Raw genomic sequence first — 21,714 nt, 5'->3', positions numbered from 1 at the left:
TTGTAGCAGTAGATCTAATCAGTGGTGATTGCAGGCTGCGTCGGCAGTCCGTGAGTGTTGCATTTCAGTGTCTGTGTCAATTTGGTGAGTGCTACCATTGGCTGCCACTGCATATGTGAAGTGCTGATGTCATTGTGTTGTGTGTGTGAACTATGAATTGCTGCTGCCGCTATGTTGTGTTTTGTGTGTGTGTGTGTGTGTGTGTGTGTGTTGTGTTCCGGCTGCTACCGATGTTTGTAAATCGTAAGTTTGTGGTGTTCAATGTTAATTGAATAGAATTAGGTTTTATTTATTTATTTTTAGAAGAGGCCAACTCGATCAGTTTTTCAGATTGGATCAGGTGAATATTTAATCAGATTGGCCAAAATGCATCTGATCGGGTTTTTGTCAGTAATCTAATCCAATTCAAACCTGACATTTTTTTAATCAGATCGGATATTTTATCCAAATTAGTCATTTTCCCATGTATAAATAAGCTGAGCTCATCAATTATGCCACGCCAAAGCAAATCCAAACGACTTTTGGGGCCATCAATTAATCAATTACGTGGAGAAAGGCAATCTTATCCCATGCAACCTTTGGGATAAAGTTGGAAAACTTTTAGACTGCGTTTACTTGCCGGATTTAGGAATGAGAATCTAGAATCGGAATGAAACTTGCGTCTACTTGGTAAAATAAGAGGAGGAATGAGATTTATTTTGGTGGGCCCCATAGCAATTTGGGAATCAAGTATGGGAATTTGATTCCCAAGGGGGACTTGGGAATCAGACTCCTATTCTCGACATTTCCTATTATGCCCGCATTAATTTTTTATTATTCCAAAAATACCCTCACTTTAGATAACAAAAATTATGAAAAGCGAAAAATAAAAAAAAATCCCTAAAACCTAAACTCTCTTGCCCGTGCCTCCCAATCGAATGCCATCAGAGCTGCTTCCATCACCATCGTGGCAATCACCATCTTTGTTGTTGTGGTCCTCAACTATGGACAATTGTTAGTTGCTGACTTCGTCGTTGTCTCGATTTTGCCCCCATCTCATTTCGTCTCTAATGACGATGGTTATGATATGATGATGCTGCTGCTGCTAACGACGATGATTGTTTTTGCCGTTGTTGTTGATGACAATGGCAATTTCGATTTTGATTGTTGTTGCTATTTTTTTTTCTTTTGGGAAATGGATTATTTTGTTGATGATGATGAATCCGACTATGATTATTATTATTTTTTCAAATGGATTATTATTTTGCTAATGATGATGATTTTTTCTTTTGATTATTATTATTAATTTTATTATTATTATTAATGATAAATTATAATTAATTAATATACTAACAACATATGAATATAATTAATTAATATATTAACAGTAATTTTAATAATATAATAATAGTAGTTCTATTATAATTAACTAAGGGCACTTTAATAACTTGAAACAATTCAGCTTATTATGATTCCGATTCCAAAATAAAATAAACATATAAATGGAATTTCATCCCATTCCGATTCCAATTTCTGTGGGTCAAGTAAATAATTTATTCTGATTTTCATTCCTTATTCTTATTTTAGCTCATTTTAATTTCAACTCATTCCAATTACCGACAAGTATACACAGCATTAATTAATTAGTAATGTTGGGGATTAGGGAACATCCAACTTGCTATCTTTAGAGAAAAATTTTAATTGTTTGACCGAACCACAAAAAATTATTATATAATAGCGGTTATTAACTAACTAAGTATTAAATTATAAATTTTTTTTTCTGTAATTACTCATCATTGCACTTTGAGAAATATAAACAAAACAATTAATACTGGAATTACGTGAGGTCGTAGTTATGTTCCTACAAAGAGAAAGACTTTATAATTTTTTTAATATTAAATTTTAGTGGTCTTAACATATGATTATTTTGTGAAAATGTCAGTGGTTGGCGCATACAAATTTTATTTCCCTACAAAATCAAAAACAAATCCAAAACAAATTTTGGGCCCACTAATTAATCCTTCACACGGAGAAAATCTTATCCCATCCATTCTCTGGGATAAAAATTGGATAAAGTACTATTAAATACATTTAATTTGTTAAAATGTTGGGAACTTGGGAACATGAGACTTGTTTATCTCTGCTTGTTTAGTCTTCAAAATGAAGCTTATTTGACTAATTTTATTTTGTTGGTTAAAAAATGTTTAAGCCAATATTTTAACATGAAAGAGAAATTTATATGGGTAAGCTTATTAGCAAAAATTTTGTAACTTTTATTTAATTACTCAATTTTTCATCACATGTCATTTAATTTAATATGCTTTCCTGCAATAACGGATCATTCTATAATGCCGTCAGCCCGTCACTTCAACAATGACCAAGACTCCCTAGGGAACAAGAACAAAAGCCTATATATAAATGGCTAATGATAAGCTACATGCATGTAACTTATAATGTTAGAGAATAATAAGAATATGGAGGCAAAGAACAAAGAAGTTTTCTTAGGATTTGAGACGTGTTTGCACACTTTCCTTTAAGGTTTTATTTGCCCTCACCAATCTTGGTTTGCTATAGAGTTTTAATGGCAAATTACCCCCAAGATATATCAAATCCTGAATACAATTTCTAGCAAATAAGATTGTATTTCCAGAACATATATGAAACCTTCAAAATCTGATAATTTTTTTTAATTGTATATGTTTCCTTTATGAAGAAGATGTTAATTCAAAAGAATGCAACCATTTGAAATGGTACTTCTTCAAAAAACTCTTTTGGTTTGAATTTGCAACGATCAACACTTGAAATTTTCAAGCTTGTCAATTGTTTCTAGTTGACGCCTTTCTGGAAATAAACGGTTCACCGTTTTCTCAATAAACGGTGAGCCGTTTTATTCTAGAATGTCAAATACGTTGCTCTCTGTACATAAACGGTTAACCGTTTTCTCAATAACCGGTGAGCCGTTTTCTCTAGATCATAAAACATGCTCTCTGGATTTAAACGGTTAGCCGTTTTCTCCATAAACGGTGAGCCGTTTTCTCTAGACCATAAAACATGCTCTCTGGAGTTAAACGGTTAGCCGTTTTCTCTATAAACGGTATGCTGTTTTACCCAGAACAGAAAACATGCTCTCTGGACTTAAACGGTTAGCCGTTTTCTCAATAAACGGTAAACCGTTTTCGTCCAGTATATCAAACCAAAAAACTTGAAAAATGTTACAATTTCTCTTACAATCCCCACTAATGAATGGTGTGGGTTCACTCACTATTTATATAAGAGGGTTGTAAGTTATATGCATGTAACTTAGAGGGATCCAATATAAATATACCAAATGCAAATTGATCTTCAAAGGGTTCCAGCTAGATGTCGCATTTTAATTAATAGTGGTAAATAATCCACCAAATTCTCTACTGGCGGTTCTTATAATTATAATTATTATAAATTAATTAATTTAACTTTCTACTTATTCTCTTTAATTAATGCACCAAAGAAGGCACCTCTTCCCAAGAATTTTGGCGGCTAAATTTCTAAAAGAAACCTGTTTGTTCATAATTACACATAAATTCAATTTCAAATAAATAAACAGATGAATAAAAACTCCACTAACATAAAATTATCATTTTGTTTAGTTTATCTTCCTTCATCTTCTCACTTCAATCATCAAATACAATATTGTTATTCTTGATTGCTTCTCTCAGTCTCAGTTTCCAAAGATGAGAGGAGATTATAAATGGACTCCAAAGCTGAATTTAATCAGAGCAGAATTCAACATCCCCAGTGATGTCACATTAAGAGTATGGCCGGATGATCACGACATCAAGTCAGGGGAGGGTCTTAAAGAAGGAGAAATAATCTTCTCATGCAAACACTTCAGTGCAATTAGGTTCCCACTTCACCCTCTCATTCACAATTTCTTTTACAGACTCAACCTGACTCCTGTTCAAGTTCATCCAAACTCACTCAGAATCCTTTCCTCTGCACTTGTTTTAAACATCATCAAGGGCTGGGACTTGAATTTGTCAGACATTTTTAACTGTTACAAAGTCAGTGCAATAAAGGATGAACATGGGTTTTTTCACTTGGCTTCCCTTCATAAACGTGCTATTGTGTGTGGCAATCCCACTTCTGAGAAACGATGGAAGGAGCAACTTTTAATTGTGGGTGGTAATTGGTCTGCGCCAGAGCTTCATTTGCAGCCTATAAGAACAACTTTTGGGAGACCAGGTAATTAAAACCTGAATATTGATTTTGTTGTGAAGTTTTATTGATTGGTTAAAATGCATGAAAGATGGTGTTGATTATTAATATTGTTTCTGAACATTGCTTTTAACCTCTTCATTTCAATAGAACTGTTTAGTTCTAGAAAAATTCAGAATATTTACAACCAACCAAGGACTGTTTTTTTTTTATAAAAAAAAACCACTTACTAAAGGCTCTCTGTTAGGTTTGTTAGACTTGCATTTTTCGAAAATTAAATTATATACAATGTATACTTGAAAATCTAGAGACCTTTGAAGGAAAAATGTTGAAAAAAAAATTGATGAATTGTACATAGATTGGTTTTCTAGTAATACTTTCATTTTAGTGCTTATGAATTGGTTGTGAATGCAGCTCATCCAGCTTTCTCTAAATTGGACAAAAAGAGAATCCAGTTCTTAGGGGAAACAGTACTGAGTTGCACTCATAATTCCAGCACTTTATTGAAAGATCATTATCTACTGGGAGGTGTCTCGTAGGCGCATTGGCTGGGAAGGACTTGATCTAGATTCTGCGACACAGGCTGCTGCTGCTGCTATTGTAATTTCAAGTGAGTCCAGGGGGGCTACAGAGACTTCAGGGTCATCAGAGGCAGCAGCGGGAAGTAGCTGAAGTCAACAGGTTCAACTATGAGGAAATTACCTACTGCCCCCTTGCCTTCATTGAAAAAAAGTTCTATTAAAAGTACACTCAATCCTATAGAAATGCTCCAGGAAATCATTTGAGACAAGGATATCTGAACAATGTGATCCTAAGAAAAAGAGAATGTCTACACTTTCGATCTCCCCTGCTTGCAAAGATGGTGATTATTATGCTTCTGATCAATCTCATAAACAAAAGGCTTTATACATGGAAAATAATCCGATGATGGAGAATTGGAGACCAAACTTGATCAAAGCTGATGGCAAAAGCATCTTGAAAGGAGACTCAATTGAAGATGACCCAGAAGTTTGTTTGGCTCTAGCTAGATGTATTTGGACGCCTAGAGATGATCTGAAGATAGTGAATGCTACCACCTCTGAATTTTCATCAAATGCTCCTGTTAAAATTATGCAAGTAAGGTATACCTCTTTGGTTATTATTCTATTTCCTTCTCTTGTTATTATAATGAATTTGATTGCTTTGCAGGGACTGTATTGTACTCTAGGCCTCTGCAAAAAGGTTGATGCGTATGAAGTGAAGATTAAAAAACTGGAGTCTGATTTAGCTAAGGCAGAAGCAAAGGCTGAAGAAGCTGACAGAAGACAATATGAATCTGAGAACCCTGCATTGGATAAAACTGGTGATGCTATGCAGGGCAAGGAGAGAGCTGATGCAAAATCTGCGAAGTTGCTGAAGGAAATTGAAGAAATGAAGAACAAAGTGAACGCGTATGAAATGAAGATTAAGAATTTGCAGTCTGATTTAGTCAAGGCAGAAGCAAAGGCTGAAGAAGCTGACAGAAGGCGACATGAAGATGAGAAATCGGCACTGGCTAAGATTGGTGATGCTATGCAGCGCAAGGAGAGAGCTGATGCAAAATCTGCCAAGTTGATGAATGAAATTGAACAAATAAAGAAAAAGGCATCTGAAACTGAAGCTCTCAAAAAGAGAATCAATCAGCTATTGAAGGACAAGGAGGAGACTTATAAGAAGTATTCCAACCAAGTTCTGGAGGAGTCAGCTAAGTCTTTCAGGGCTGGATGGTTTGAGGCTTTGAAAGATGATGCCGAAAAGACGTATCCAAATCCTGATGCTTTTGACGTTGCTTGCGGTTTCACTCCAGGCCAATACCTTGAAGATGATGATGTGTCATCTTCCCTTCATTTGAGCAAATACTAAAAATGCCCAGGTGACGATCAAAGTTGAAGTACACCAAAAAAACCACTGCAGATTAATCATTACCTTTCGAAGATACTTGTATTATGTATATAAGTATATAAGCTTAGGTCGAGCTTTGAAGAATTTCACTCAAGATAGACTTTCGTAATAGCTATGGAGTGAATTTCAGTGTTTGGCTTAGGACTCGGTTCACACAAATCAGATTTTTGTAATAGCTATGAAGTATATATGTTTTTGTTTATGCTTTCTTAAAGTTATAACATACCTCCCTATTCACCTAAATCAATTGATGTAGCTAAAAGGAAAATAGAATATTGAGGAACATGATATATGCTATGATAATAAATTTTGGACCACTATCAATTTTTTTTGTGGGGGCGGGGGGGAGGGGGGGTGGAAGAGAAGAGAGCTATGTTGTTAACTTGCCACATTCAAAATAAAAGTCATATAAAAAATAAGAAAGACACTCTGAGTTTTGAAAGTCGTATAGAAAACAAGAAAGACACTTCGAGTTACGAAGAGAATGTAAGCATGTTTGTAAATTTTATTGTACTCACAAGTATAAAAATCTATTATAGTATAGATTTATGATGACAAATATTGATCCACGAGAAAGTAGATTTAATTATGAGTATGGTTAATTTTCTAAGTTTGTATGTGAATTGATTGGAGATGATTTTTGAGCAATACTAAGATTTAAAATAAAAATCGCGGGAACAAATTAAGGATGAAAATAATTAAAATAAAACACTTGAGTCTCAGGATTCACACTTAACACTTTACCATAGGCTTAATATTTGTCTTTAGTTCCAATTAATTTATAAGGGGTATTTCCACCCCTCATAAGCATCACTCTAATAAATATAGTATCAAGCGCTCAATGTGTCAGAAGATAATGATCATGCACTAAGTGTGGTGTTAAGTACACGTTTTTGTAGATGATAATAATCATTCGGTCAACAACGTGGCAAGGCCGTCACTAAATAATGTAGATGCATAATCTATCAACACTGAATTAAGACGACTCACAAATACTAGAGTGGAGTTTCATTTTAATAATATATGGTGTAAAGTATTTGTGCCAGACAGTAACGATCATTCACTTAGGAGCTTGTACACCATGCAAAATCTAGATAAGATACATTGTCTGTTGACAATGAGTCAAAACAACCACATAAATTAGAGACGAAAATAAAACAAACTTAGCAAATTAAGACCATTGATCCTATTAAGGCTTCATTTTCAACCCATGCTTAAAACTAAATTAGTCACTCATAATTGAACTGATAGTAAAATGATAATTTAATTAAAATACATAGAAATATAAGGTGGAGTGAGAATTAAAGAAAATGGAACTCAAATTTAGATTTACAGTTGTCAAATTAGGGGGGAGCCCCCTATTTATAGATACAATGAGTAAATCATAACTATCAGATGAAAATAATTTGGACATTTAAGATTGTACCATGTGGTAAGATTTAATTGGTTGGAACACATCATTAGGTTCAATAACATACTGTCACATCTCGATCAATGTCACATTAGTATTTTTCAATTTGATAGCCCGTTGTCTAAGGATAGCAAAAAAGCTCAAGCCCGGTCTGCCCCGCAAGGGGCCTGGATATGTGCTCAAAAAATGTAAAGCCCGCATAGGCCTGGAAGGGTTTATAAAAAAGCCCAGACTTGGCCCAGGCTTTTTTAATTTATAAATAAAAAGTAAATTTAATTGAAATAAAAAAGAAAAAACTCAAAATACTAAATTAGTTTAATTTTTTATATTAGTATTTTTTATTTATTAGGTTGTATTACTAATATTTTATGCATTGAACTATTATTCTATTATGTATTAGATAATTATATTTAATTTAAATATTTTTTCTTAATTAACAAAATATTTATAATTAATAAAAAAAGCCCAAGTCTAGCCCGTCCAAATTTGGATGGCTTTTGAAGGGTCTGGGCTTTATTTGAATAATGTGGGCTTGGACCTGAGCTTCGAAAAGCCCGGCCCAAGCCCATAAATTGCCGCCCCTATCGTTGCCTCACCATCGGTCAATGCAATGTCATTAGTTAATGCCGCAATCATTGGTCAATGCCACATCAGTATTTTTCAGTCCAATAAAATGTTGTCATGTTATTGATCAATGCTACGTTAGTCGATCAATGCCACATCAACTAGGCCCACTAAAATTCTAAAATTATGACTTTACTCTTTATGCCATTCCTCAATTTTTCAATTGTTCTGCACTAAAAAAATGTTATTTGTTTTGCTATCTGACTTCTCATTAATTGTGAAATAATCAAAATACCCCTAAAATGCATAAAATACTCAAATTATAATGAAACACACACAATCAATATTTAAAGGACTTAAATACATAAAAGTAGAAATGTTAGTGAAGTTTAGAGTGCAAAATAATGATTTTACCTTTGTAAATATGCATTTTCCAACAAGGATGCCTTGCAAATTTTAAACCTATCCTAAAAGGTATAGGTTGAGATCTAAAACTATTGACTGTTTATTTATATGATATGCCAAGAGCAGTGTTACTTATATAGTCTTGTACTTCAAAATAAAGGAAATTTATTTGCAGCAGATATCTTCATTAAATCTAAGAATATCAAATTCTTTTATTCTATTTTCTTAAAAAAACTAATATTAATTATTTACCAAAAAAAAAATCATTTAGTGATCCTCTTGAGAGTTCAAATGTTGAACATAGGAGAAGTAAAAGGTTGAGAACGATCACTAGTTTAGCGGAGACTTTTATGTCTTCTTTACTGAGAATGATCCTCAAACTTTTAAAGAAGCTATGACTTCTCGAGATGCACCCTTGTGGAGAGAGGCAATCAATAGTGAATTATATTCCATCATGAGTAATCTTGTGTATGAAATATAAGTGTGTAACTCAAGAGGGGGGGTGAATTGGAATTTTAAAAATTATCCTAGCAAATTCACACAACAAGCAATCTAATGTCTTAATAAAAATTGAAAGCAATGAGTTTAATCAAAGTACAATAATTAAAGAGCAAGGGAAGAGAAAGCAAACTCAATGATTTTTACGTGGTTCGGCAATCCCCGCCTACGTCCACCCCTCCAAGCACACCGGGCTTGAGGATTTCACTATCCAAGCCTTTCCAAGGCTTCAAACGATTACAATTGACTTTAAGGTGTCAATGAACCTTTACAACAAGAGATTATATCTCCAATCTCTTCACCCCAAGTGTTTCTCACACTTGTACTTTCACAATTTGATGTGAAATGAAAAATACAACAATCAATCTCTCTTTAAGAGTGGATATACAAATTGAAGAACAAAGATGATTTAATAAATGATGATTCACGAAGTTGAAGCTCAATATATGTTGTGTGCACTTGTTCTTGCTTGCTTGGATTATCAAAAATGAATTGGTTTTGAGTTTATATAGTTTGAGCTAAAAAATTAGCTGTTATGCACATTTTGGTCATAACCGGATTGCCAGTTATGGACATCTGGTATTCTGCTTAATGTTATCGTTACAACCACAAATTTGAATTTTTGAACATCCGGATTGCCGATTTGTCAAATCCGGATTTCCACTTATGCTCAGTAGCTTACTGCTCAACAATCGGATTTCCGTTTGTCAGGATCCGGTTAGCCGCTTTCAATTCGGATAAATTATGCCTAAAATTCGGACTTCCGTTTGTCAGAATCCGGATAGCCGCTTGCTACAGTGACTGCTACAGTGAATTATTTTCTAAAATTACAGTTTGACTTCAAAACTTTATAAAACTGTATTATGACCCAAAACGTTATGAAACGTTACAAATAGGTCTAATTTCAGAATTTATAAGTAATGCTTTGTTAATCCCAAAACTTTCTGAAATTATGATATAGCCCAAAATGCTATGATACTTTTCAAATAAGTCCTTCACCAAAATTTCAAGTAATATTTGTTTATTTCAAAGTTTTCAAAATTCTTTCAATTAAACCATAAACTTTGAAAAACAACCAATTTCATAAAATCATTTTTCCATTAAATATGAAACATTTATAATGTGAAAATAATGATTTATTTAAAAAGAATAAAAACAATTAATTTCATAAAATCATTTTTCCATTAAATATAAAACCTTTATAATGTAAAAATAATGATTTATTTAAAATGTATAAAAATAATTTGAGCTTAAAAAATTTATCATTTTTAATCTTGTTTGTTATCATCAAAATCAACATTATGAAAACATATATGTTAACAGTATAGGAATTAGTTGATTTGTTTTTAGATACAAAACTTATTAGATGCAAATGAATTTTCAAAGAAAATTGCATGTTGGTGGACCAATTGATAAATATAAGCCAAGATTAGTTGCCAAAGTAAATAAAAGAAAGACATAGATTACTTTCATGTCTATGCTCTTGTGATGCAGATTACATCTATTAGAGTTTTGATTACATTAGCTACAATTTATAACTTATATGTCTACTAGATGTATGTCAAAACTATTTATATAAAAGTAAATCTAGATGTGGGAATGTACATGAGTCAACCAGAGAGTTATGTAGTCCCAGGTACTGAGCAAAAAGGTGTGCAAAATGGTTAAGTCATTAAATAGCTTAAAACATGCACCAAAACAGTGGCATGATAGGTTTGATAAAGTATTAGTATCAAATGGATAAGCAATTGAAACTAAGAGAATGCTTACTTCTAACTTCAATTTGAAGAGGATAGAAGAAGCATATATCATATTAGTCATCAAAATCACTAAGACTAGTGATGGTCTCATCTAGTGATAGGAAGTGGCTAATCAGTGGAAGTTCAACATACATGCTCCAAGCAAGTTCAACATACATGCTCCAAGATCCTGTAACGAAGTGGCTAATCAGTGGGCAAAATTAGCTCTTGTTACGAGTGGATGAGCAAGTGTGGTTATGATATTTTATCGCGTATGCTTCCTATATCCCGTTCCAAGGCATCCCTCCTGAAATTTCCGAAATTGTCTTGTGGGATGTAGCTTTATTCAAGAAAAAAAAATTCTACTTTCTGAGCTCGATTTCTGGCGACCATAGGCTTTATTCAAAAGACCTTGTGCAAATTTTATATTCTCATTCCTCCTTGGTAGCCCATGCAATGTGAAACAACATGATAATTTGAAGAATCATTGGCTAGAACTTTGTTAGCCCATACAATCTGTAATGTATTTGATCTCGAAGAACACAAGGATGCTGTTCTAATGCTGGTCTCAAATGTTAAATTTATAATTTGTGATCTAAGCGATGGAACATGGAAAGATCTAGTCTCACCCAATAGCAGCTGACACACAAATTGAAGGTTCCTTCTCCATGCTTTCTTAAGTCATGTTATGCAGATTAGTTTTGTAAGTTTATGTCGTAAGTCATGTTATGCAGATTTAGTTTTGTAAGTTTATGTCGTAAGATTCTAATAAGAACCCTGTCAAGGAAAACTTCAACTTAATAAAGTAGAAGACTCGTTTATGTTAAATAAATCCAGCTACCACTCAACAATGAGATGCAAATTTGTTAAGAGCTGAAGAAACCATCTTTCTGAGAACTTACAAGTTGATTACAACAGAGAATAGGTGCATGCCTTTAAACAAATGTTGATTATGCTACATCATTCATCTCTTTCTCTGGGCCTATGTACATGGTATAAAACACAGAAACTAATATGAGTACACATCCCACAAGTCGGCCAAAAGATGGGGCTATCCTTGACAAACCCATTCCCCATAACTGTGTTAAGGCAACCTGAAACAGAAAAATAGCTGCAACGTTATAACTGTCAGCAGGTAATATTTTACATCCATTCAGAAAACACCAAATTAGTGAAGACAGTTGATAAAATATATTATGAAATTTTTTTGAGAGATAAGCAGAGCAAAACCAGAAATGACCGTCACAAACAAATAGATATAAAAATTGCAAGCATTGTGCTTTCAAAATCTTGATTTTTAGCTACAAATTAAAGAACTGACACCTTTGGCATCTGACAATGAAAACTGACCCAGTGCCAAGCAACAAAACTATATAATAAACAGCATAATGATTAATAATGTTTGGTGCTCGATTTCCCTCTGCCAATGAGAAAGATAAAATAACATACCTCAATGTACTGGACATTTGCAACTTTGCTGGTTTTCTCAAGCTGAAGTCCACGTGCTAAAAGCACCTGATAAGCATACATAACTGTAAGTCCATTTGTTTATCAATCTAGATCAGAAAATTTTTAAAATGGGGATGCAAAAGAAGAAGAAGAAACAATGGATCATTAATCGCCATAGTTATTGCATATTGAAAAGCAAGCAGAGGTTAAGTAGTTCAAAATAGCACCTCTGCAAAGAATGCCAGAACACTGAGTACAAGCATCAGCAGAAAAGAATAAAAACTTGGCAGCACAAATTCCTGCATAAAAGAAGTGAATATGTTCAGGAACACTTCGGAAGCACATATACAATGTGATGAAATAGGTATAAAGAAATATGCTGAATTATAATATTTTTTACCCAATAAGAATTTTTAACTCTTCACTAGTGTTTGGTATTCGTCAGGAATCAACAATTGGTGGTATACTAGGAATCACCATGGTTTCTAGCCATCTATTCTAACCTTCCATTATGACTTGGGTTCGGCCTCACATGGCATCAATACTTTTGCTAAAAGAATATGTTTTCCCATGCCGTTCAATTTACCTCAAAGAAAAATAAACATATTCCTGCAGCAGGGCTTGCCAAAGTGCCAAATGAAAAAACCGTGACCCTGGAAAAATTGCAGTTAAACAAAATTTAAGGGAAACATATTGCAGCATTGCGGTTGAACAAAATTTAAGGGAAACGACACTGCAGCATGAATCGCATAAAGGAAATTCTCCCATTTTGAATAACACCAAAATTTCAATCAAGAAAGCAAGTCAATCAACTTACAGAGGTTGGTCAGAAGCATTTGCCCCAGCTTTTATGAGGCAGTAGCTGATTCCACCAGTTATTGATGAAAATAAACCCACCAACACAGCCAACATATGGTCGCTTCCCCTAACATTTAAACTGATTGCTTCCCCAGGTTTAACCAATCCTCCTGACACAGCTGTAGATGAAATGTGAACCAAAGGAAGGAAAGAGGGGGGAAAAAAAGGTCTTATCCTTATTAATTAATACACACACTGCTCTATTGATGCATGCTTAAGGTGCTGTCATTTTAATTGCTTTGCAATTCAATGTAAGCATTGATCCTATTTCAATCCAAAAGCTTCAGAAAATCTAATGCAATTACTATCAGTCTGTGCACTAATATGTCCCAATCTTACTGGTATCAATAGCAACATATGCACAAATGAAGCGTGTTTCACCAGAGAAGACTTGCGAATTCACATATGCATGAAAACCATTCTTGGCATAGTAAAAAAGTTTTTGTAAACTCACTTCTCTACCTTGTGTAGTAAGTATCCGTCGAAAAATGAAGAGGACACCAAAGAAACTGAGAGCAAGACCTGGAAATGGTTATGATTAAAGCAATCAATTACTATCTAATGACAGGCAATCCAACTTTGATAGCAACATTCAAGAAGAAAGAAAATGCTACCACACCTCCAATTTCTGCAATTTTCAACTTCTCACGCAAAATAATTCTAGCTGCAATTGAAGCCATAATTGGAGCTGTGAAGCTTAATACAGTAGCCTGAGATAAAGGTAATCTTTGAATGCTGGAAAGGAAGAATAGCAAACTAATTGTTATACTGAGTTTACAACTCAATTTAATCTCCGAACAATAAAGCTGACAAGAAATTGAAACTTTCTCCAAGCATAGTAAAGCAGCCAACTAAAATTTATTGGAAGACATATAAGCATAAAAGGGCAACAACTAGATGCTGTACTTCTGTCTTGGCTTATCAAAAACAACTCCCTATTGCAGGGTATCAGCACAGAATATTTTAACTTAAAGCCTAATGAGCATGTAATGCATAACAATAAGCAGGAAGCATGAATATGAAGAGAAACTTACCTATAAACAAAACTGAACAATGACAGAAATCCCACTAGGGCTCTTAAAACCAGAAGATTCCTGGCATGCATCGGCCCAAATATAGGTTGTCCACTTCTTCTCAACCATAAATATGACAATATCAAGGTAACCGTGCATCTCATAAATACAGTCTCAAACAAGGGAATAGACTGAACTGGCATTGCAAGAAAAATTACATCAGACAGCACACACAATAGGCCTTGAGAATTATTTTCATTGAAAAAGAACAACAGATGCTACTAACCCATAAAGACATCAGAAATCACTTGCATGAAAAAGTAGATTGTCGATGACAAAGCCATACACATTAACCCTGAATATCTGGAACCATTCCACACCCACAGCATACAATTAGTTAAGGATGTATCCGTTTCTATTACATGCTCCTGCAAAACAATAACAAAGTCACAACAATACTTGTCATCTCCGCATCTCAAATTATGTACTGAATAAATCACTAAACCAAAAACCTTATTTGTCCACTACTTGTTCAATTAACTAAGCAACATAATTAACCAATTAGTTAAATGGGAATGTAATTATTGTGCTCCACTAATTAATCACTTATAGCTCCAGCAATTTGGCTGTTGTTTCACAACATTTCTCTTATAACATTTTTTTTTTTGGGTTTTACTGAATTACAGCAAGTCGGCAATTGAGAAAAATTGGTGAAGCGAAAAATCAAAGCGTCCATATAAAAAGAGACAATAAGAACAATTTGATTATCTAATTAAATTAGGGTTCGATAGATACCCGAGGTTTCCTTCGGGTATAAGAGACTGAGAAAATGTTGGTCTTGGGCTTCTCAGATTGAGCTAAGAGAGGAGAAATTTCGTCGGAAGCCGTACCGCCGCCATCAGCTGCTGAAGGAGATGAGTTACACACGATCAGCTCCACCGTTGCCTGATCTCCGTCGCTCGACTCCGTTGACGTAGACGACATCGTTTTGGACATTCAAAGAAAAGTAAATGCCGTAGAATGTAGTTTAGATACAGTGCTTTACAGACCACATTACCTTAGACTTCATCGAGGAGGGAAGATAAAATGTTTTTCTAGTTCGATGAAAGTGACAGGTAAACGGTCAAGTGGGTGTGCTACGTGTCATCCACCAGCAGCCGGAGCCCACTGTTGGAGGGTTCCGTCGCTTGCGCTGACCTGAGACGCAAGTTTATACAATTGATGGACGGCAGTGATTGTCTAGTTACGGCAACGTTTTAAACTAGAAATAGTGCGCATGAGAGCCTCACAGTTCAAAGCATTCTTCGTGCAAATAGTATAAGCTCAGACGCCGCAACAGCCCAATAGTCAATTAATCAAAGTAAATAAAATAATTGCTTATAAATCATTCGAACTTTATTTTGCTTACAAACCTACTCCAAAAGAATTTTACAGATCTCCTACGATGGAGTTATAGATTTTTCTAGATGTCAAGAAAATATATGTAACTAGATTTAGAGTGCGTTTAAAATTAAAGTTGAATAGCTATACCTTAAAACCTACAGTAGTAAAGTATTGTTTGGTAAACACTAACAATTGTGACTTGAAAATTATATTTCTATGATTTTTCACTTATATAACGAAAAATATATTATGTCTTTAATAATTTTATTAAAATTATTATTTAAAATTTATGATTATTACGTATTATTAACTTTTGTTTCATAATTACAATTTTTTTTTCCACAGCAACTGTAACTTAAAATCTACAGTATTTCAATTTCAAACGCACCTTTAAAATTTGTTTGAGATTTCTTCTACTTTTAGAAGACTTAAAGGTAATAAGTTAAAAAATTAATTTTAATATTTGATAATTTTTTTAAAATTTACTTTTGATAAAATCACTATATACTATAGTAGATTTTAAAAAACACAAAGAAATAACTTTTCAAAATATAATTTAAAAAATTAATCTTATATTTAATATAATTTTATAAATATATCTCCAAAATTATCCTTATTAATTAATAAATAAAATTAGTAATTTTTTTTAAAAAATCATTACCAATTATATTGAGATAAAAAATAAAATTAATGATATAAAATATTTATTTTAGTGATCAATTATTATATACATACAATAAAAAAATATTTTTTTATAAATATCTATAAACATATTAATAAATTTTATTCAACAATATATTCAATTTAATTATTTACATTATTATAATAGTTTAATAATAAGATTTACCAAAAATATATAATTTCTTTTAAAACTCATAACACTAATGAAAAAAATTTTACTAAACGTTTAACCGATTCATTTTACACCTGATTATTTTTTATAACATAACTAATATCAATTATTTTAAAAACTACAATATTACCAAAGTGGCCCCTAGTATCAACAAGGTTGCAAAACAACGAAGCGTGTGAAATGGTAATGTCATCTACATGCAGCTCTGGCACATTGACACTCCAGAAACCGGTTAGTCCGAAGATTGCAACAGCAATGCAGCATCAGGGATTTCCAACCGAGAATGTTCAATGAGCAAACGAGTGATCTTCAAGAATAGATCTGTTCAAATTCATCTTCTTGAGTTCTAGATTTGGAACCAAAAACAGTCACTTGTTCCCAGGCGTAGAATTGGCGTTTAGAGACATTTCTATTTCTTCAAGGGAGCGTCCCTTGGTTTCTACTATGAAGTAATAAGCAAACAATGCTGACAATAGGGAGACACCACCAAAACCAGCATAAACTGGAGCAACTCCAAATGTCTCCACTAAGTCAAGGAAGAATAGACCCACCAAGAAATTACAAACCTAGATCAAAGCAAGGGGGAAACAGATTTAAATCAACAGAAATAATGATTAAAGAGAACATATCCTTCCAGCTGCAAGCAAAACACCTTTTCTTTTCTGATCCTACTAAATTTTCCAGCAAAAGGTAGAGACTGAGAAATGGAGATCATAACATTCAGTATCACAGCACGTACAAGATAGGTGCAATAACCAATATACTTAAAAAATGAACATAACATATAAAAAATGAACATAACATACCCAGTGAACAGAGAAACTAAAGCCCATGATCTTCCCACGAGTCCTGTTGCTGCTGATCTCTGGTATAACAAGACCAGTTACTGGGCCAGCTCCAATTGCAAACATGAAAATGTAACTGAAAGAAAGAATGGCCAAGATGAGCATCCATGAGGTTGTCCAAATGAATTAAAAGCAAAAATGATTTGGGTGCCATTGACCAGTGATCTTTTATAGCGTTTCCATTTTGTCATATTTCTGAAGCTATTTGATAGTTCAATGAAAAAGCTGTTCTTCAATGTTCAACAGCCACGAAAAGCTGAGGAAGTGATCAACTAGATTGATTTTCATGAGCAGCTGGGGGCAGATATAGCTAATTATCTATCTCAATCCATCATTTTGCTTTTCAAGTCCAAACTCTTTAAGAAGTAAGATAAAGACTTAAAGGACAATAAGATAATCATTCGGAAGCTGGATATTTAATTGTTTATTATTATTGCAATTTTTCTTTTTGGGATTGTTCATAATCTGCAAGGATAAAGAAGCTTACAAGAGAGTTCCAAGAATTGATAAGTTGTGGCTGAAATCTTCATCTAATGGTAAACTGATAGCACCCACTACGAGTAACATTGAAATTGCCTGCAAATAAACAGAAGATATAAGTCAAAGTACTGCAAAACTAAAATCCCAGAAAGGTAGAAACCTCTTGTTCAGCAAAGGAAAGAAACTCTCATATGTCCAAGCCTTGTTTACTTGAGCGGATAATGGCTATGTTGTGGCATGTTCTAATACTCTCAGTTTTCATTTTTTAATGCTATTTCCCCATCAAATGACAAAATTTAGCCCCAGTATTTTACTGACTCACCATTCCCAAGTAACTTCCAATTAGAAGCTTCTGCCTTCCTTCCTTATCCATTAAGTACGATGCACAGAGTGCACCTGAAATGTCCACAAGTTGACAAGAATAAGATGTTGCTCAAACAAAAAGCACAGTTCAACTTTCATACATACCCACAATATTTCTCAGATCTCAAACCTGCAAAGTTTGTAACTCCAACCAACAAGCTTGCCAGAGCACCATCTGTAATTCCAACATCTTGAAAAGTCAATGACGAAAAATAAAGTACCCCATTTATGCCTGCAAACTGTTGAAGTAGAAAAAGTGCACCTCCAATTAATGCAACTGCAGCCATACAAAGGAAACCAGTCAAGAATCAAGAATTTGTTAGCATAAACTACACTTTGAAATAAACCATTAAGATGAAATACTAAGCCCAGCACAAGGCAGACACTGGGAATTGCTAATGTCCCCAAAAAAGACAAACTGTCATAAAACTTACGACTTCTAAATATACATTTTATGTGTGTTCTCAATAAAATCTAAATTTTGCAGAACATATCATCCAAGCTATTTCATAAACTACAATGTAACATAAAAAATTAAAAATACAACAAATGCAAACTCAATAGACCACCTTGATACAACCTCTAGAGTGTGGTTCCTCAAGGAGTTCCGACCATTGGCTGTCCAAATCACTACCATCCTTCTTGATGACTAACTGAAATTCTTCAATTGCTTTGTTGATTTCAGATTCTCCCCAAAGGTTGGCAATAACAGCTTTGGCATCATTCAACATCCCTCCCTATGGAACACCGTAAGACAACCTATCGGAAATGTGCCTAAAAACAAAACTAGTTGATTTTCTATCAAAATGTGAAACAAGAATCATACTTTACATAGCCAGCGGGGACTTTCCACAGTGAACTGCATACCGAGTGCAAGAATAAAACCAGGAAGACTTGCGATATACAGCATTGTCCTCCACCTAAAAAATAGTTAGCCACTCTTTTCATCAGATTCATCTTTAAAGAAAAAATCAAAATGTATGCCCTCATCAACAATAATGTAGAAATGGCAAGAAACAGATAGAAAGGACCTCACCAATGTGGATCATCTTCTGCGGGTATTCCCAGAAACAGAGAAGTAATAATCCCAAGGCATGTACCAACCTGACACAAGGTTCCAAGTGACCCCCTGTATTTTGTTGGAGCAACCTAAAACAACACCTGGAAATGGATGAGTAAGAAGAATGACACCTAGAGCATCTAGAAGGTTAATAGGAAGCTTTTATAGTCTATCATCACCCATCAATGGTGCAGCAAGTATGATATACCTCAAACATCAACTCCAAACATTAAAATTAAAGCAGAGCAGAATCTCATGTTTGCAAGTTCATTCAGTCCCTTTATAAAGAATAAACTAACAAAAGTCTGAGTTACTCTTAATGAACTCACAGCAGAGTCCATATTTACTGATATAGTTCGTACTAAAGCCAGTGGTAGCAACTTTATACAAATATCAAGCATGTATTCCCAGCAGCTCGGTAATGTTGCCATCAAAATCTCCATAGTAATTTTCTATTGTGTCATGATGAAAGTACATTTCTAGTTTGTCTGTTTAATGCAGTCAGAAACTTTTGGATGACAAGCAACATATATAGTTTGAATCATGGAATTGGTGTGCCAGATAGGATCTACCTCATTCAGCCTTGAGGGAATATTGGATTACATATATAGTTTAATATGATAATGAAACAGGTCAAGCACGGATTGGGTTGTCTGCATCTTACCTATTCATATTATTGCCTATTATAACCGGAGATAAGTTTTTACAAACAACAAGAACACTTTCCAATAAGAAAAGAGAAGAATAACTTAAAATTTTGCTCATTCCCATTTTGTGAAAACAATTTAACCAGAATGGAATAAGGTGTATGAGTGAAAAAATTGTAAAGTCAGCAAATTTGCTATCAAGTCATACCTCAGAAATATAAATTGGAACCAGAACAGTGTTTACACCAATACCAAGGCCAACAAGAAATCTTCCCCAAAGCATTTCATCCAAGGAGTGGGCTTGTGCACTGATATAAAATGGAAGCAGTCAAAAATCAAAATCTTTTTGCATTTCATGTCAAATAGGCCGCAAGTAATAGAGACAATAATTCTGCATCAACAAGGGCAGATTGAAGAACTCAAAAACTCCCTCAAATCTAACCTTGAAGCAGAACCATGTTTAACCATATGCCCCAGAAAACAGGAACTTTTGAGAGCACTAAAATTAGTTTCTGAGAAACACCTTAATCTTAAATGCACAAGGAGATCAACAAGTGCCAAACTTCACAGCATAACAGTGAAGCCAACAAGTTTCCCAAGATGCTCTCAATTGATACTCAGAACAGTCCTAAATACCTCGCTACGAGTAAATTAAGTACAAAAACAATTGATGGGAGGTCAAGCATAAGGAAAGAATAACCGTGAATACCTTATGATTGCACCAAGAATCAATGGTATGGTGTCAATCTGGAAAGTGCGGCGACAACCGAGCTTATCTGCAAGAGAACCTGAGCTTATGCTTCCAACAAATGCACCCGCTATAAAAATGCTCACCACAAGCCCCTCAAGAATAGGATTTCCTTCAAAACCAAGCTCTTTGGCAATTGAAACAATAGGACCATTCATTACCCTGCACAGCATACATTGATTGTAACCCAAAGAAAATTCACTCCAAAACTAAAGCAGATTTTCCCCAACAGTATATTAACTATGCATTGATTAACTTTTAGCAATTTTGTGTTGTAACAATTCTGTATAAAGAGACACGTTTGCTCTAATTTTAACAAAATAAAGACACCCTATGTGATAACCAAAGAGAAAATTGGACATTCACTCCAAAACTAAAGCAGCATTTCCCCAATAGTATATTAACCAATGCATTGATTAACTTTTAGTAATTTTGTATTGTAACAATTCTGTATACAAAGACCCGTTTGTTCGAATTTTAACAAAATAAAGACTCACCCTATGTGATAACCAAAGAGAAAATTGGACATTGAAGCAATTAATACGTGAGGAAAAGCAGGTAACCATCCCAAATCAAAGCCTGCTTCAGCCTTCTGATCACGTGATAACAAATTTTCACCATCTGTTATGTAATTCATTTTATACAGGCATGAAAAACCAAAAAAAAAAAAAATCAATATTAAAATATATAACTCAGATATTTTTTTCACTTAATATAATTTCATAAAGAGGCGAATTATAGAAAGAAAGTGGGGCGAAGAACCTTGCTTTTGCTTCCAACTCCGTAACTCGGGAAGTTGCTTCTTTGCTGCCAAAACTTTGAACTTAGTCGACCGATGCGAAAAGCTAAAACGCAGCGTTTTCATTTTGGGAGGGGAAGGTGTGAAGAGAGTCGACCGGTACGACGGAACCGGACGAACAGGATGATGAAGTACGGTAGCCACACGCATCTGATCACGGAGATTTTTTTTATTTTCTCGATCGCAGCGAGAGAGAGATTAGTTCTGATCACAATCAAGCAGTGTCGCGTCGATTTTCCTTAAAGCCACGTGATCGGCACGCTGATAAGCCTGGGTCCCACACTCCCACTGCCAAAAAAGGTAATTTTAAGATTGGGGAAAATGGCGGGAAAAAACGTGGCAATGAAGAGATGATCTGGATGCAATTTGGACGCCAGGAAATGGATTAGTGCGAGCCAAACTAGTTTGTTACTGATGAATGGATGGTGACTTGACTTTGACCTTGCCGAATATTTTCGGATTTTCTCCGAAAAGATTTTAACAAAATAAAAGAAGAGGTTGGGAAA

At 34.2% G+C, this 21,714-nt stretch overlaps 2 protein-coding genes across 6 annotated transcripts; both read right to left on the bottom strand.

Moving 5' to 3' along the window:
- Positions 1–11,548: 11,548 nt before the first annotated feature.
- On the bottom strand, positions 11,549–15,390 carry LOC18050942 (uncharacterized membrane protein YMR253C). Its single transcript, XM_006447574.2, has 10 exons — positions 14,826–15,390; positions 14,317–14,458; positions 14,052–14,226; positions 13,637–13,752; positions 13,480–13,539; positions 12,977–13,136; positions 12,746–12,812; positions 12,387–12,458; positions 12,160–12,225; positions 11,549–11,804 (listed from the first exon to the last, which is right to left on the bottom strand). Exons 1-10 carry the CDS (start codon positions 15,024–15,026, stop codon positions 11,661–11,663), a joined length of 1,203 nt encoding a protein of 400 aa, XP_006447637.1. The 5' UTR covers positions 15,027–15,390; the 3' UTR covers positions 11,549–11,660.
- Positions 15,391–16,295: 905 nt separating this feature from the next.
- Positions 16,296–21,429, bottom strand: LOC18050941 (probable plastidic glucose transporter 1). Of its 5 annotated transcripts, XM_006447571.2 has the most exons (13): positions 21,172–21,429; positions 20,907–21,030; positions 20,371–20,571; positions 19,870–19,969; positions 18,991–19,103; positions 18,781–18,874; positions 18,535–18,691; positions 18,217–18,231; positions 18,085–18,129; positions 17,914–17,987; positions 17,599–17,687; positions 17,073–17,187; positions 16,296–16,832 (listed from the first exon to the last, which is right to left on the bottom strand). In XM_006447571.2, the coding sequence occupies exons 1-13, from the start codon at positions 21,356–21,358 to the stop codon at positions 16,635–16,637; spliced, it is 1,512 nt and encodes a 503-aa protein (XP_006447634.1). In that variant the 5' UTR covers positions 21,359–21,429; the 3' UTR covers positions 16,296–16,634. The 5 variants fall into 5 exon arrangements, with proteins under 5 accessions (XP_006447634.1, XP_006447635.1, XP_024047758.1 ...); XM_006447572.2 differs by having other exon boundaries at positions 18,085–18,231; XM_024191990.1 differs by lacking the exon at positions 18,217–18,231.
- Positions 21,430–21,714: the final 285 nt, after the last annotated feature.

The sequence above is a fragment of the Citrus clementina genome, unplaced genomic scaffold, assembly GCF_000493195.1.
Source record: "Citrus clementina cultivar Clemenules unplaced genomic scaffold, Citrus_clementina_v1.0 scaffold_2, whole genome shotgun sequence".
Lineage (NCBI taxonomy): Eukaryota > Viridiplantae > Streptophyta > Magnoliopsida > Sapindales > Rutaceae > Citrus > Citrus x clementina.
This window is presented reverse-complemented; position numbering and strand designations above follow the sequence as displayed.